Here is a 15,699-nt window from a genome sequence, read left to right on the forward strand (position 1 = left end):
GGTTCAAAGTGCTTTTTTTGGAAAAGGTTCTAGTTAAAATGGCTTAAACGAGTTACTAATCACGAGTGTAACCAAATTTTGGACAGCCATAGCATAACAAATTTTGGTGTAAAAGGAAAACAAAAAAAACCAAAATATTCAGAAAAGCAAAACGTACGTTTTATTTCTCTTTGAGATTTTTGGTATTACTAAAGTTATTTTGAAAAAAGAAGGAATTTTTTTTTAATTAAAAAAATTTAGGTACTTTAAAACCAAATTTTTTCAATAATAAGCACTTTGAACCAATGAAACTTATAGATCATACAATATGATCAAACAATATATAAGTATCACAGTGAGTGCCGGATTAAGAATCATGTGGCCCCTAGGCAACCCAAGCTATGAGGCCCCTTAAGAAACCTCCGCCTTCTCCCTCCAAAACCACGGAAAACTTCTTCATCTCCGAGCGGTATTCCATAGATATAAGATGTAACGGTGACAGTTTTTAATAATTTTCATTTTTGAAAATGACCGTTCGCCTGTTGCATTTGTAATCATTAGACTTAGGCAAATATGCAAATTGCATATTTTGCATATAATGCATAAAAAATGCAAAAATGTCAAATTTTGCATATTTTTATAAAAGTAAGCATAAAGTGCATATAATTTGAAAATTTGGTGTATTAACTATATATTTTTATATTCAAACTTACAGATAGCATGAAAATGCCAATATTTAATTTTGTTTTATAATCACTTGATATGTAGTAACTAATATAGTATAGTAACTAATAAAAGACAGCGGCTTATAGTTTTGTCCTGGAATTAAGGGTTTGTGTTTGCCAGTTTATGTCTCTAGATAAAAATTTTTATTTTGACGGTCAATTTCATTTGGTTTCACTTTTGTTGTAAAATTGGAGGCGTAAACAACGTGTATTTCTAATTGTGAATAATTATTGTGCTTTTAAAATGCCGAAAATAAGCAATGTTTCAACTTGGATAAAACCTTACAAAGAGCCAGCTATCTATGGATATGAATAAAGTTTATTGCTCATGTTGTGGCAAAACCGTGAGCACATACGTATTATTTTTTATTTTATTTTAAAAATTTACACGATGGTGCAAACAAAGATTTTAAAATTGTAGATTATGTTGAAGAAAAGTACCGACACAAGGCTAGTTCGCAATAAATCGATGTATTTTCTCTTTTTCAAGCATTTTTTAAACTCCTTGCGATAAAAAATAGGATACCTATTTAAAATTCAAATCATTCAATAGTCTACTGAAAGGTCGCTAACATTTTTTTTTCTAACAATAGCATAGTTTGCTTTAATCTTGCTAAAAACAAAAACATATCATATATTGGACTTAATTAATTAAGTGCTTTTAATTTATGCTCACAGTATTTTTTCTTTAAATATAAACAGAAAAGACCAATAGCCTCTTGTAAATATTTGGGGGTTCTTCTTTCTTGCACAGTCATTTCTTGACATTTTCAAGATTAGTACACCGATTTTTATTTGATTTAATTTAAATTTAATTGTTATGCGAAACGGTTCATTTTTAGTTTATTTCTACAATCTTAGATTTTAAAAATGGGTTAAACTATAGAATATTTATATCCCTTTTTAGATTTCATCTGAAAAAAAAATTTCAAATAGATCAGCATGTCAGAACCGTGAAACATTTAGCTAAAAAAGTAAACACCACATCCGGTGAAAAATATCAACCTTCAGTGTCCAAGTGCTTTCAGTTAAGTTCCAAAAACAAACCGACCAAGAAACTTTTAACGAAGACTTGTGTCGTACATTAGTATCTTCTAATATACCGCTTTCAAAATTTTATCTAACGAAAACTTTAGTTCTTAAAAAAAATAAGGAAACAAAACATTCCCAGTGATAGAACTCTAAAGAGAAATAATGTCAATTTGTTATACTTCTCAGTTATCCACAACATAAAAGCCGAAATAGGTAATAATTACTTTTACATATGTGTGGACGAGACCACTGACTCGTCAGGAAGATACTTTGTGCACTTATTGATTGGTGTACTTAGCGATGAAACCTTTCCAAAATCAGTTAGAGAGTACAGTTTTAATAAAAGGATTTAAGTCACTGTGTCAAAGCGTTAACGGTACTATTGGAAAGGAAATTTTTCAAAAATTTAAAGTAACCATGGGAAAAAAATAGTTGTTACCAGGTTTTTTCTGAAGTGGTTCAAGTACTAGATGGGACATTTTCCGAACCACTTAATTTAGAACCATCTATTATAGTAAATTTGAAAAATGCCCCAGTTACATATCAGTTGATGTCGAAAGAAGTTTTCTATTTAGAAATATATGTATTCAGATAGAAGCCATAAGTTTTTATTAGAAAATTTTGAAGATCATTTGATAATCTATTGTTACCACAATTCAAAATAATATTTATATGTTAAAATAAGTGTATATATTATGTATTTATAATATTATAAGTATTTTTGTAAATAAAGAAAATATTGTAAATATTTTTTATTACATGCATATTCTCTAGATAAATATGCATATTTTGCATAAAATACTGCATATTTTTGCATAAAATACTGCATATTTATGCGCATATTTCATACTTTTTTATCTGCATATTTGCCTAAGTCTAGTAATCATTAGCGTAAGATAAGTCTTAAAAGCAACTGACACATTTGGAAACGTCCATTCGAGTTTGTTCTCATGAGTGAAGCAGGAATCTATTGTTTTCCCTACAAGTCTTGAAGCTGGACAATAAAATATTTGAACTGCACTAGTTCATCTTCAATTTCAGGATGAGCATCATTAGGATAGTTTTCATGAAGATTTGCAGTACACTTCTTTATTTGAGTATCGCTCAGTTTTGGAAAAATACACAAAACATCAAAACACTTAGTTCACTGACTCGTACGCTGTCAACCGACGACTCAGCTTAGTAATTAGCTTATCCAAAATTGGACGGCGTTATGCATAACTCGACCAAGCGCCATTTCTTTAAAATCGAGATAACAGCGGATTCTGGTGACACATAGCTAAAACTATCTTGGAAAAAATCCCTGTTATTGTTACGTTAACGGTTACTAAGAAAAACAAAATTAAACCAAGCGACATTCTGTCTATTAAGGGGTTTTAGTTTTGCATAACAAGACTATATCCATAACGGCCATTCTTAGTTTCGCAATAGTAGACTAAGCGCCGACTTTGGTCTGGTTATGCTTAACTATGTAAGTGCTTGGACAGAATAACATTTTTGTACCCCTCAATGTACACATTAATTTTGAAGTTTCGGTCAAAAAATGATCGAATTGTTTTAAAGTGAAAATGTTGTTTTTACTTATAATTAAATTCAAAAATACAAATAATCTATATAAAATCTCTATACCTATATAAGGCATCAAATAATTCTAAGAATAAAAAACACGATTTACTTCAGACTGCTTCAAATACCCTTACGCTTTGTATAAAAACAAAATACTGACAATTCTACAAAATTCAATTCGTATCGATTGTCAAATGGTTCGGACTGCAAGTTATTAAAAAATAACGCTGTGTCTAGGTACACGCTAACGTGTACGCAAATAAAAAAGTTTGGTACACGCGAAACGTCATTATATAAGTCAGTGACTTTATTTAGCGTGCACTTTTACTGGTTTTTTTGCATACACGCTAACTTGAGAACACCGCGAGTGTCAGAGTGAGGGTTAGAATTTGTCTAATCGCGTTGTGTTTACATTTTAATATTGATTAGTAAAGAGATTTCTTATTTTTATTTGTTTAGTGTTTGTTTTTAAATTAATTATGGCGTGAGGACAAATTTAGTTCTTTTAATGATTTTAACAAAATTTTAAACCATTATGGAAAAAAATAAGAGACAAAAATTTGTGATTAAGGGTGCAGAAGTATTAAGATAAAATATACAGGGCGATTGATTAGTGTGATAAAGCTCAGGAGATCCGCTATAGTATTAGATAGCAATAAAAGTTAGTAATAAAAATTGTAGCAAACTTTGAGCTTTCTTCTTCTTCAGGTGCCATCTCCGCTACGGAGGTTGGCAATCATCATAGCTATTTTAATTTTTGAGGCAGTAGCTCTAAATAGTTGTTTTGAGCTGCATCCAAACCATTCTCTCAGGTTCTTCAGCCATGAAATTCTGCCGATGCTTCTTCTGCCATCTATCTTTCCCTGCATTATGAGTCGCCGGATGCCATACTTTTCGCCCCGCATCACATGTCCGAGGTACTGTAGTTTTCTTTCTTTAATTGTAAGTTCAACTTCCTTCTCTTTACCTATTCTTCTCAGTACTTCATTGTTCGTAACTCTATCTACCCAGGAAACCCTCATAATTCTTCTATACGTCCACATTTCAAAGGCGTTAAGTCGTCTCATTGTCTCTACATTTAACGTCCATGATTCCAGTCCATAGTATAGTACACTATATAGGTAACATTTTGTTAGGCGTACTTTAAGAGCTAATGTTAAATCTTTGCTACATAGGACCTTTTTCATTTTCATAAAATTAGAACGTGCTTTCTCGATTCTGACTTTGATTTCTGCAGTGTAGTCATTATTTTCGGTTATAAGTGTCCCTAGGTAAGTGTACTTTTTTACTCTTTCGATCTGCTGGCCCTCTACTATCAAGATTTCGTTAGTATTATGGTTGTTTTTACTAATTTTCATAAACTTCGTCTTTTTGATATTGAGAGAGAGAGAGTCCGTACTCCCTACTACACCTTACTATTTTACTCATGAGTATTTGCAGGTCTTGTAAATTATCGGCTATTATTACTGTATCATCTGCATATCTGATGTTGTTAACTAAGACTCCATTTACTCTTATGCCGACTGTTTCATCTTCCAGAGTTTCTCGCATTACCTCTTCAGAATAAGCGTTAAATAATAGAGGTGATAGTATGCAGCCTTGCCTGACTCCTCTCTTTATTTCCATTTCTTCAGATGTTTCTGTTTCAATTCTTACTATTGCTCGCTGATTGTAATAGAGATGTGTTATTAGTCTTAAATCTCTTTCATCTAGGTTTTTGTTTTTAGAATTTCCATGAGTCGGTCATGTTTTACTTTATCAAACGCTTTATTGTAGTCTATAAAACAGACGTAAAGAGAACGGTTAACATCCAAACATCTCTTTGTCAGCACGTTGAAGTAGAATAATACCTCTCTGGTGCCCATTCCATTGCGGAACCCATATTGAGTGTCACTAATATCCAGCTCCAGTTTAAGTGTATTCTGGCGTAGATAATTTTCAGCAGAATTTTCAAGGTATGTGACATTAAGCTTATGGTTCGGTAGTTACTGCATTCTTTGGCATTCACTTTTTTTGGCAAACACACAAATGCTGATGTCAACATTTCTCTAGGGATGATTCCCGTAGTATAGATAGCGTTGAACAGTTCTACTATTATGTCCAGGTTTTTCTCGTTGACCAACTTTATCAGCTCGCTTGGTAATTCATCTGGACCAGCAGATTTATTGGTTTTCATAGTTTATTGCCTGACTAACCTCTGATTTGGTTATCTCTGGGCCTACATCTCCTTTTTGGCTATCTACGGATGTACTAGCTTCTCTCTGGTCATGAAATAGTTCATCGATGTACTCTTTCCATCGTCCTAGTTTTCGTTCTGTCTCCATTATAATATTTCCGTTTTTGTCGAGCAATATATTTGAGGTTCTTCTATTTCCTATATATTGAGCTTTATCTTACAAAATTAGTTAGAATGTTACAGGGCGTTCGATAACATAGTGTCAGACCAAACTTATGTTTTTTTTTAAATGGAACACGCTTTATTTTATTTTATGTTTGAAATCTTCTTAACGTCCCCATCACAAAAATATAAAGGTTTATTACGTTATACAGGGTATTTACAAAGTTATAACCAATTTTCTATGAAAATCGTAACAAGTTCAACTCCTTGTATAAATAGAAATAAACACAACAGCATTGGTTTATAAACTGGTATCATTAACTTACGTATAAAAATTATTTTAACAGTATTTTGTACATGTCATGATATTAACTAAATATTTATTTTGCTAACCTGAATAATATATACTTTTATACTATACACAGTGATTTATTATAATTAAGTTTGAAACATCTGAATAGTTCTGCTTTCCTCCCCCTTCCCTTAATAACAACTATTTTTCTATCAAACAAATAAACTAAACATATCAAAATAGCGTGTACCTACATACCAAAATATACAGTCACTGCGCACGCTAAATAATGACGTCACTGGCTTGATGAAGTTAAATTTGCGTGTACCTAACTTTTTTATTTGCGTACACGTTAGCGTGTACCTAGACACAGCGAAAAAATAAATCTCATTTTACAATGTCTAACACTGGCTGAGCAATAAAAAAAGGTATCTATGTACCGCTGTTTAGTACACTAAAGCTTCGAATAACAACAGATTTTTAACAATTCAACAAAATTAAATTTATGAATTGTCAATGGTCCCTACTGCAAGGTAATAGATAAATAAATATCATTTTACATGACAACACAGTCTTGGCAATAAAAAAAGGTATAGATGTAAAAAAAGATTTTACCGCGAGTTTAAAAACTTTCTATTGGAAATTTTTTATTGATATAATTTTAATTGCATTGGATTTAACGCTATTGAATGGTAAAATAAATTTAGAGCAATAAAATGCAAAAAATATATTTAATGATAATTGAATTGATTATGATTTAGCAATACACGTTTAAATAAAAATTAAAAAAATACTAGTTTATTTATTTAGTGATTACAAGAGGCATATCGCAATATTTTGATTTGCATTAATAGACCAAATGACATAAATGGTAGTTGGTCTAGTAATGTATAACAGCTAAACTTCCTAAAATATATTTAAAGCATAAGTAGACCAAGCGACATTTTATTTTTTTTTTCTAGAATATGGTAGCAGCGATTATATTGAAACTTTGCAACCAAAAAGAGTTATAGGTGATCATTCTTCTGTTAAAATTTTGTGCAAATATGTTAATAAATGCATTTTTAAGAAACGAAAAACTTCGAAGCCATTTATCTCAAAACTATGTTTTGGCGCTTGGTCGAGTTATGCATAACGCCGTCCAATTGGTAGATACGTCTCAACCTTTAAATTTTCTCCGTCCTGTAGATAAACTTCATTGGAATTAGCATCATCAAAATGTAGTTTTCTTGCTGGCTGTCGTTTAGCTACTCTCGGTAGATCGCAGGCCTTTTGGTCGTAGTAAGCAAAAATTATCTCTTTGGGATTTTAAGAACTCTAAAAGTGAATTTAGAAGCTGGACTGCAGTTTGAAGTTCAATCTCTTCTCTCTGCAATGATTTACTGACAGCGTTGATGCGTTCTAGAATTTTTAGCCCAAAACTCATTCAATATGAATGTTTCTTTTTTTGACATTTATTTTAACAAACACTTAGCCTCTCGAACTGTTTCAACTTTCTGATTAGTGTCTTCAGCAAGAGTATGAAGAGCAGATTTGAATGCGTTGTAACCTTTAGACAGCTCTTGTTGCGTCAGCCCTAGCACTCCATCTAGTGGTACTTGTTCTTTTAAGGACTAGGACTAGTGTGGCGAATGGGATCGCTTAGTGGAGTTTCATTTAAGCATTTGATTATAAATTCTCAACAGTGTGTACGTTACTTACTATTTGATCAACTACTGCACCTAACTACACGACAACAGTCATTCCCTTCCAACGAACAAAACCAAACTAAGAAGAAATAAGGGGCTAAATGATAAATTCCGCGGGAAACTAGAGCAAAAGGCATGGGCAGTGGTGGAGAGGGTAGGGAGGGAAACAGTAGTACTGTTAATGTACCCTCGGAGATCCGTGGAAAAAATTTACACCCAAAATAACAAAATTCAGTTTGGCAACACTGTGCAATGTTGATAGTAACATATCCTTTTTAAGATAAGCACAACTGTAATTTAGTCCAAACAAATTAATATATTTTTTTTGCCCACAAAAATGAGATTTTTCAACCAAATAATGTTTCAAATATGATGTGCAAAATAATTTTTAATTGGGTTCTGCTAATGGGCTTACTTTTTTTGTCATTAAAGTAAAAAAAAACTAAATTTTACTCATTAAATCAATGTTGTCCGGTTATCGTCTTAATTATTTTAACTGTACTAATATCCGTTGAGTAATTATAAATGATTAATAGGTCCTTAAAACATTTTATCTGTAGCGGCTTCTGGAATATCTTAAAAATATCGAATTTCATTGATAAAATGCGCATATTCCACCGATCTTCGCTTCGACAATACTTCTACCAAACGGTTTCTACATTAGCGACTTATTCTCACAACATAGGCTTTCTATGTGAACAAAATATTTCTATGTGATAATTGAATTTTTTAACGTAGTTTTTATTTAGTTATAATTATTATTTTTTCGTTTTGGGCCCTGCGAGGCCCCCTTTGGAGCAAAGGCCCCTAGACAACTGCCTACTTTGCCTAATGGTTAATCCGGCACTGATCACAGTACATACGTCATATGTACGTATGATCATACAATCAAACAATACATAAGTAAAATAACTTGTGAAGCAGTAACGATTAATATTATTTGGGATGCCAATTAGGGGGTGATTTTCGCAATCTTTTTTACCAAAAAACAAAAGGGACCAACAATATTTTGAGTGCAACTAAGTTACTTTTAATATTAGACGTTTTTTAAAAAACAAAAATAACGCTTTTTTAAACAGTTTAAAAAAGTTGTAATGAGTTTTCCCCGAAAAGTGCTCCGTTTTTTCACGTTGAAATATTCGATTTGATATTTGACGAGTAAGAACCTACTTTTCATTAGGTACGACTGTGCTTCTACTGGGTCTAAAGACTTCATACATACGCCATTTTTTTCAATTATTTATAATCTATATTTTGGCTAAGAATATTTTTTTCGATAAAATACTTACTTTTAGAGTTATTTGCGAAAAACCGTATAAAAACGTAGTGTTTTGTTGAAAAATGAACTATGGTATGCACTCGCAAATAACTCGAAAAGGATTAACTTAGTGAAAAAACTTTATAGAGTAAAAGTTGCTTAGAATTAGTCATTTTATCCAATTTAGGGCTTATTTTGAATGCATATTTTTTCACCCACGAGAAGGAGGTATTTCCCAATTTTTGTAAAATGGAGGAGATGTACACTTTTTCTTATATACTATAATAATAATCGATACTTTTAACTCCTTATCCGCAAATTTTCATTCTTCCTTTATTTTTTTTTTAATTTATCGTAAAATTTTTTGTTTTTTGATCGGGCTATTAGGCTTCCTTCTATCCTTACTTCGTTGTCAGTCTTCATTAAGGTATAGACCGGGCAGTATCGTCGCCTCCGCTAGCGAAATTATTCCGATTCGATTTTTTTGCACAAACTTACACAAAAAGAGATTCTTATAACATATCCACAGGGTGCCGTGGTCTAAAAATTATTTAAACAATTTTTTTAAACAAATTCACAAAAATAATTTTTCATTTTAAACAAAATTTTTTTAGTTAAATTGACTTATTCTGAGCAAAAAAGGTCTCTTGTCATTTTTTTCTAAAATTGATTGTGTCGAGTTATATGCGATTAAAAATTTGAAAAATGCGAAAATGGCCATTTTCAAGGCTTAATAACTCGATTAAACATTATTATTGTGAAATTCAAAAAGTCACCAAATCAAGTTTAAAATCCCTTCTTCAAGGTCCTGAAGAGATTTTTGTCATTATTTTATTAGAAAGTTGTTATTTTTAATTATTAACAATTAATTGTGAAATTATTCCGATTCCATTGTTTTGCAGAAACTTACTCAAAACGAGGTTCTTATAACATATCCACAGGGTGCCGGGCGGTGACGTGGTCAAAAAATTGTTTAAACAATTTTTTTAAACAAATTCACAAAAATAATTTTTTCACCTCGAACAAATTTTTTTAGATAATTTGGGACATTCTGAGCAAAAAATATCTCTTGTGATTTTTTTCTAAAATTGATTGTTGTCGAATTATACGCGATTAATGATTTGAAAAATGCGAAAGTGGCCATATAACTCGACAACAATCAATTTTAGAGAATAATCACAAGAGACCTTTTTTTCTCAGAATAACCCAAATTATCTAAAAAAAATCTTTCGCAATAAAAAATATATTTTTGGGAATTTGTTTAAAAAAAATTGTTTAAACAATTTTTCGACCACGGTGCTGCCCAGCACCCTGTGGATATGTTATAAGGACCTTGTTTTGAGTAAGTTTCTGCAAAAAAATCGAATCGGAATAATTTCACTAACGGGGGCGACGGATACATCCTGGACTATAGCGCTAATTGTTAATAATTAAAAATAACAGCTTTGTAATAAAATAATGACAAAGATCTCTTCAGTACCTTGAAGAAGGGGTTAGAAACTTGATTTGGTCACTTTTTGAATTTCATAATAATAATGTTTAATCGAGTTATTAAGCCTTGAAAATGGCCATTTTCGCATTTTTCAAATTTTTAATCGCATATAACTCGACAACAATCAATTTTAGAAAAAAATGAAAACAAACTTTTTTGCTCAGAATAAGCCAATTTATCTAAAAAATTTTTGTTCGAAATGAAAAAATTATTTTTGTGAATTTGTTTAAAAAAAATTGTTTAAACAATTTTTCGACCACGGCACCGCCCGGCACCCTGTGGATATGTTATAAGGACCTCTTTTTGAGTAAGTTCTTGCAAAAAAATCGAATCGGAATAATTTCGCTAGCGGGGGCGACGATACTGCCCGGTCTAGTAATTTTTACTAGTTTGATCATCGTTTACAAAAAAGGAATGAAAAGTTTTTTATTAATATAGCGTTGACAAATAATAATGATTAAACATACTGCATTTAAAACCCCTTGAAAAATGGTAAGCTTGCTAAAATCTACGTGAAGTTCAAAAAGTATCTTACCTAAAATCCCAAAATTCAGTAGTATCAATATCTGGATTCAATCGTTCGTGATTTCTGGAATAACGATTGCCCCTAGTGTTGCCCAACCACACGTCATATCCCTGATCAGCCAACGCTAGTCCCAAAGCATCGTTTGGTCCTTTGATGATCCAGTTCAAGGAACTTGCTCCAAGCCCATGCATAATAAGAACAACAGGTCTAGGTTTCGTATCGGGAACACTTTGATTCTGTCCATAAGGAATCCGATGCAAAAGAAGTTTGTAGCCATCTTCTGTGGATATCCAATGGTTTTCGTAATGATAGTTGTACCTTCTTAAAAAGTCATACTAAAAAAATGTTTAATATAAGACCTACTGGTTAATAGTAAAAATATAAATATCAATCAAATGCACATTGGCGCCTATTGTATTTCATACAATATTTTTCTACAGACTTATTAGTCCAGAAAGCCACTGCGCATCCGCTAGGAAAAACATTCTAATTCGGATTTTTTGCACAATCTTACTCAAAAAGGACTACTTTTAACAAATTTGCATGTTGCCAGGACCAAAAGGTGGTCAAAAATTTTTTAAACGTTTTTTTTTTGTTTTTTTCGTAAAATTATTTTTTTTGCATGAAAAAAAGTTTTTTTAGGTTTTTTGGATCATTCCAAACAGGAAAGGTCTTTAGTGACATTTCTCTAAAAATGATAGTTTTTGACATATAAGCGATTAAAAATTGAAAAATTGCGAAATCGGCCATTTTTAACCCTCAAAAACTATGTGAAAAACTGAAAATTTGAATGTTGCCAAGGTAGTTGGATATTCTTTAAACATCGATTGATGAAATCCCTTGAGTTTTTTGCAATACAATATTCAAAACACCTTTTTTTGTTAATTGGTAATCAAGCGTGCGCGACCCTTTTTTCCACCGACAGTATGGTGCAAATGAAAGTAATAAATTTGTTATTTCGTAAACCAGCGATTTTAAGGAAAAACCCGAAACAGGTCGATTTTTATTTTTAAGTTATGATATTGTGGCATATATGGTATACTAGTGACGTCATCCATCTGGACATGATGACGTAATCGATGATTTTTTTAAATTAGAATAGGAGTCGTGTGCTAGCTCATTTGAAAGGTTCTTCAATTCTCTATTCAGTAATATAAACATTTACATAATTATTTATACAGGGTGTCCAAAAAATTTTTATTAAACTAAATTATTTGACAAAAAAGAAGTAGAAGGATCAATAATTATGTAAATGTTTATATTAATGAATAGAGAATTGAAGAACCTTTCAAATGAGCTACCACACAACCCCTATCCTCATTTAAAAAAATCATCGATTACGTCATCATGCCCAGACGGATGACGTCACTAGTATACCGTATAGGCCACAATATCATATCTTAAAAATAAAAATCGACCTGTTTCGGGATTTTTCCTTAAAATCGCCGGTTTACGAAATAACGAATTTATTCCTTTCATTTGCACCATACTGTCGATGAAAAATAGTGTCGAGCACACTTGATTAGCAATTAAAAAAAAAAGGAGTTTTGAATATTGTATTGCAAAAAACTCTTCGGGATTTCATCAATCGATGTTTAAAGAATATCTACTTACCTTAGCAACATTCAAAATTTCAGTTTTTCACATAGTTTTTGAAGGTTAAAAATGGCCGATTTCGCAATTTTTCAATTTTTTAATCGCTTATATGTCAAAAACTATAATTTTTAGAGAAAAGTCACTAAAGACCTTTTCTGTTTGGAATGATCCAAAAAACCTAAAAAAACTTTTTTCCATGCAAAAAAAATAATTTTAGGAAAAAAACAAAAAAAAAACGTTTAAAAAATTTTTGACCCCACCTTTTGGTCCTGGCAACATGCAAATTTGTTAAAAGGAGTCCTTTTTGAGTAAGATTGTGCAAAAAATCCGAATTAGAATATTTTTCCTAGCGGATGCGCAGTGGCTTTCTGGACTATATACAAATAATAAAATCATAATCGATATTTTGAACAATTAATATTAGCATCTACAGTAATAGACCAGGCTACCTATTTAGGAAACATAAATTGATGTCTTTTCCATCTAAACCGACTTCTTGCAAACGTTCTCGTAGTAGGTCGTATCTTACTCTATCAAATGCTTTTTCGAAATCTATAAAGCATATAAATATATATTTCTGTTGATCGTAGCATTTTTTCGCGAGAACTAGTAAATTGAAGAGGGCTTCTCTCGTTCCCATGCCGGCTTTGAATCCAAACTGATCGTCTCCGATGATTGTTTCGCACTTTCTATAGATACGATTATGTATATAAATGTATATATATTAGTAAATATATGTATATTATAAACACCGATATATTAGACGTCAACGCCTTTCAGTGTCATCGAGCTGCAAGCCCTTCCTAAAATTTCTAACTCCAATATAAAGTTAGTTATGAAAACAACCGTTTGTATACTATAAAAAACTTCAAAATACAAAAATTCGACAAAATAACAGCCACAAAAGTAAACAAACCAAAACGTCAGAAATTGTACTTAAAATATGTGAAAACATCCCCAATCCTCTTTCTTTGTACCTATCTCTTTTCAATGCACTGAGTCTAGATCGTTCATAAAAATAACATGTGTCTTTACTTAATAACAGGCGGCAGCTGGTTTGTCATTAGTTTCATGCGAGGAGGAGAATGATGCTAGATAAAAAGTATGTGTTTTATCTCGTCAGGTATTAATGACGCACGGGTAAAGACTCGCGGACTCAACTGTACGACATAGCCTTATAATATATGGAATCCATTTATCTTTAAACGCAAATAACTTGAAAACTACTTACTCTATCGCAATAAGACAAAAGGATATTTATGTAAATAGTAACAAGGTATCAAAAAAAACATGCTGAAATGATTATTACGACAGTGGCGTAGATTGTGAAGGGGAAAAAGGGGCAAAAATGCAGTATATATCCCTAGAGCACGCCTCTGGTAACCGCGGAAAACTATCTTTTAACACTAGTTAGAGTATCCTAACATGTGTAAACTGTTGTCAAGTTTGAACAAAAAATATTGGAAGGTGTAAAAACAATGGACTAAAATCATTTTAGAATATTTGTAATAGAACATTCTGTATTTCGGTAAGGAGGAATATTTAATTTAAGTGTTGTAGGTTAAATCTTCGTGTTTTGTGCTAAGTTTTCTCCAGTTACTGTATGGACAATTCTTAATGAAACGTAAAATTTTGTCGTAAAATTTTTCTTTCAAAGGTGGTTAGTATAATCTTTTCTCACTTTTAGAGATTGTCAATGTTTCTGAACAATATGTGAGTATCGGTTTTATTAAGAATTTTGTATATTTGGTATTTTGTTATGCGAAAGTTACTTGCGAAATTACCTAACCCATTTATTGAAAACTACCCAACTGTGTTTACTCAAAATTAAACGACCCAACTGTTTACTATGTGTGTACCCAAAAATAAGCTATGGTAACATTTATTGACAATGAGTATTCGTCTCTTCACTTCCTCTGCAATGTTGTTATTATACTTAACTAGGGATTTTAGGTATATATATATTTTTTACCATTTAATGTGTTGTATTCTCCTATTGTTAGATTTTGTAACCGCCTTATTTCATCGTTATAACTTACATGGATATATTTTGTTTTGGCCTGATTGATTTTAAGGCCACTATGTTTTGCAGCACGTTCCGTTTGATTAAATACCTCTCTTCTTGACCTTGCGATTATATCAACATCATCTGCAAACGCTAGTATTTGCACACTTTTATTAGTTATTGTCACTCGAGTATTTACTGATGCATGATGAGTATTGACTACTGCAGCGTTATTTTTTGAGCATGATGTTGAATAGCATGCATGGTAGAATGCACTGGCGTGGTCCCTTTTTCACATTTATTGATTGTGTCAATTAGTTTTTTATCCAGATTTTATATTCGGTTCCCATTTATTGTTCCATACTTATAGTTCTCAAAGAGGACGTTTACAAAAGCAAACATGGACAAAATCATAAAAACGCAAAGAGCAATGGCAAGACAAATGTTGCACATAAGACTAATGGATAAAAAGAGAAACGAGTGGATAAAAGAAAAAACACAAAAGTTAGGGATGTTAGACAAGAGGTTGCAAAATTAAAATAGAGATTTGCCGGAAACAATATAAGACAGAAGAAGAGCGATGGAACAAAATTCTTATAAATTGGAGACTGTGGGAATATAAACAAAGCAGAGAAAGGCCACAAATAAGATCGGCAGATGATATCAAGAAGCACATGGGCTCTAGATGGATGACTGTAGCGACAGACAGAGGAGAATTCAAAAGGATTGGGGAGGCCTATATCCAAAGATGGGCCGACGAAGGCTAATTGGATAGATAGATACATATATCCAGATTTTACTTTCTTCTTTTAGAGTTTGTTCTATCAATACTGTTGGGTGTGTTTTTATATTAGATTTTTTCACCTGTTTCACCATTTTACCTACGGATATTATTCGGACTGAGAACCAAAGGAAAAAGTTAGTTTAGTCTATACTAAACAATATTACTACAGTGAAACCAAGATATTTTTAATGCATCTAAGTGGATATACTCACAATAGTCATCCCAATATCCGAATGGACCTTAACATTTTTGACCATACCTCTCCATTCTTTAGGCAGATATTTATCTACGTCGACTGGTTCAGAAAATATAGAGTTTACTAAAATTACTGCTACTGCAATATATTTGATTAACATTTCGAAAAGTACATACAACGTTAACCAGCTTGTTCACTAGTGAATGATTTATTTATCTCTTT

The 15,699-nt window shown here is 31.8% G+C and overlaps 1 protein-coding gene across 1 annotated transcript in view; it reads right to left on the minus strand.

The window, feature by feature from the left end:
* LOC114329266 (lipase 3) overlaps positions 1-15,699 on the minus strand; it is a 57,498-nt gene extending 41,799 nt beyond the window's left edge. The window contains exons 1-2 of the mRNA XM_028278304.2: positions 15,494-15,699; positions 10,906-11,231 (exon numbers count right to left, since the gene is read on the minus strand). Coding sequence (XP_028134105.2) covers positions 10,906-11,231; positions 15,494-15,637 — 470 coding nt within the window. The 5' untranslated portion in view covers positions 15,638-15,699. The remainder of the gene's footprint in view (positions 1-10,905; positions 11,232-15,493) is intronic.

The sequence above is a fragment of the Diabrotica virgifera genome, chromosome 1, assembly GCF_917563875.1.
Source record: "Diabrotica virgifera virgifera chromosome 1, PGI_DIABVI_V3a".
NCBI lineage: Eukaryota > Metazoa > Arthropoda > Insecta > Coleoptera > Chrysomelidae > Diabrotica > Diabrotica virgifera.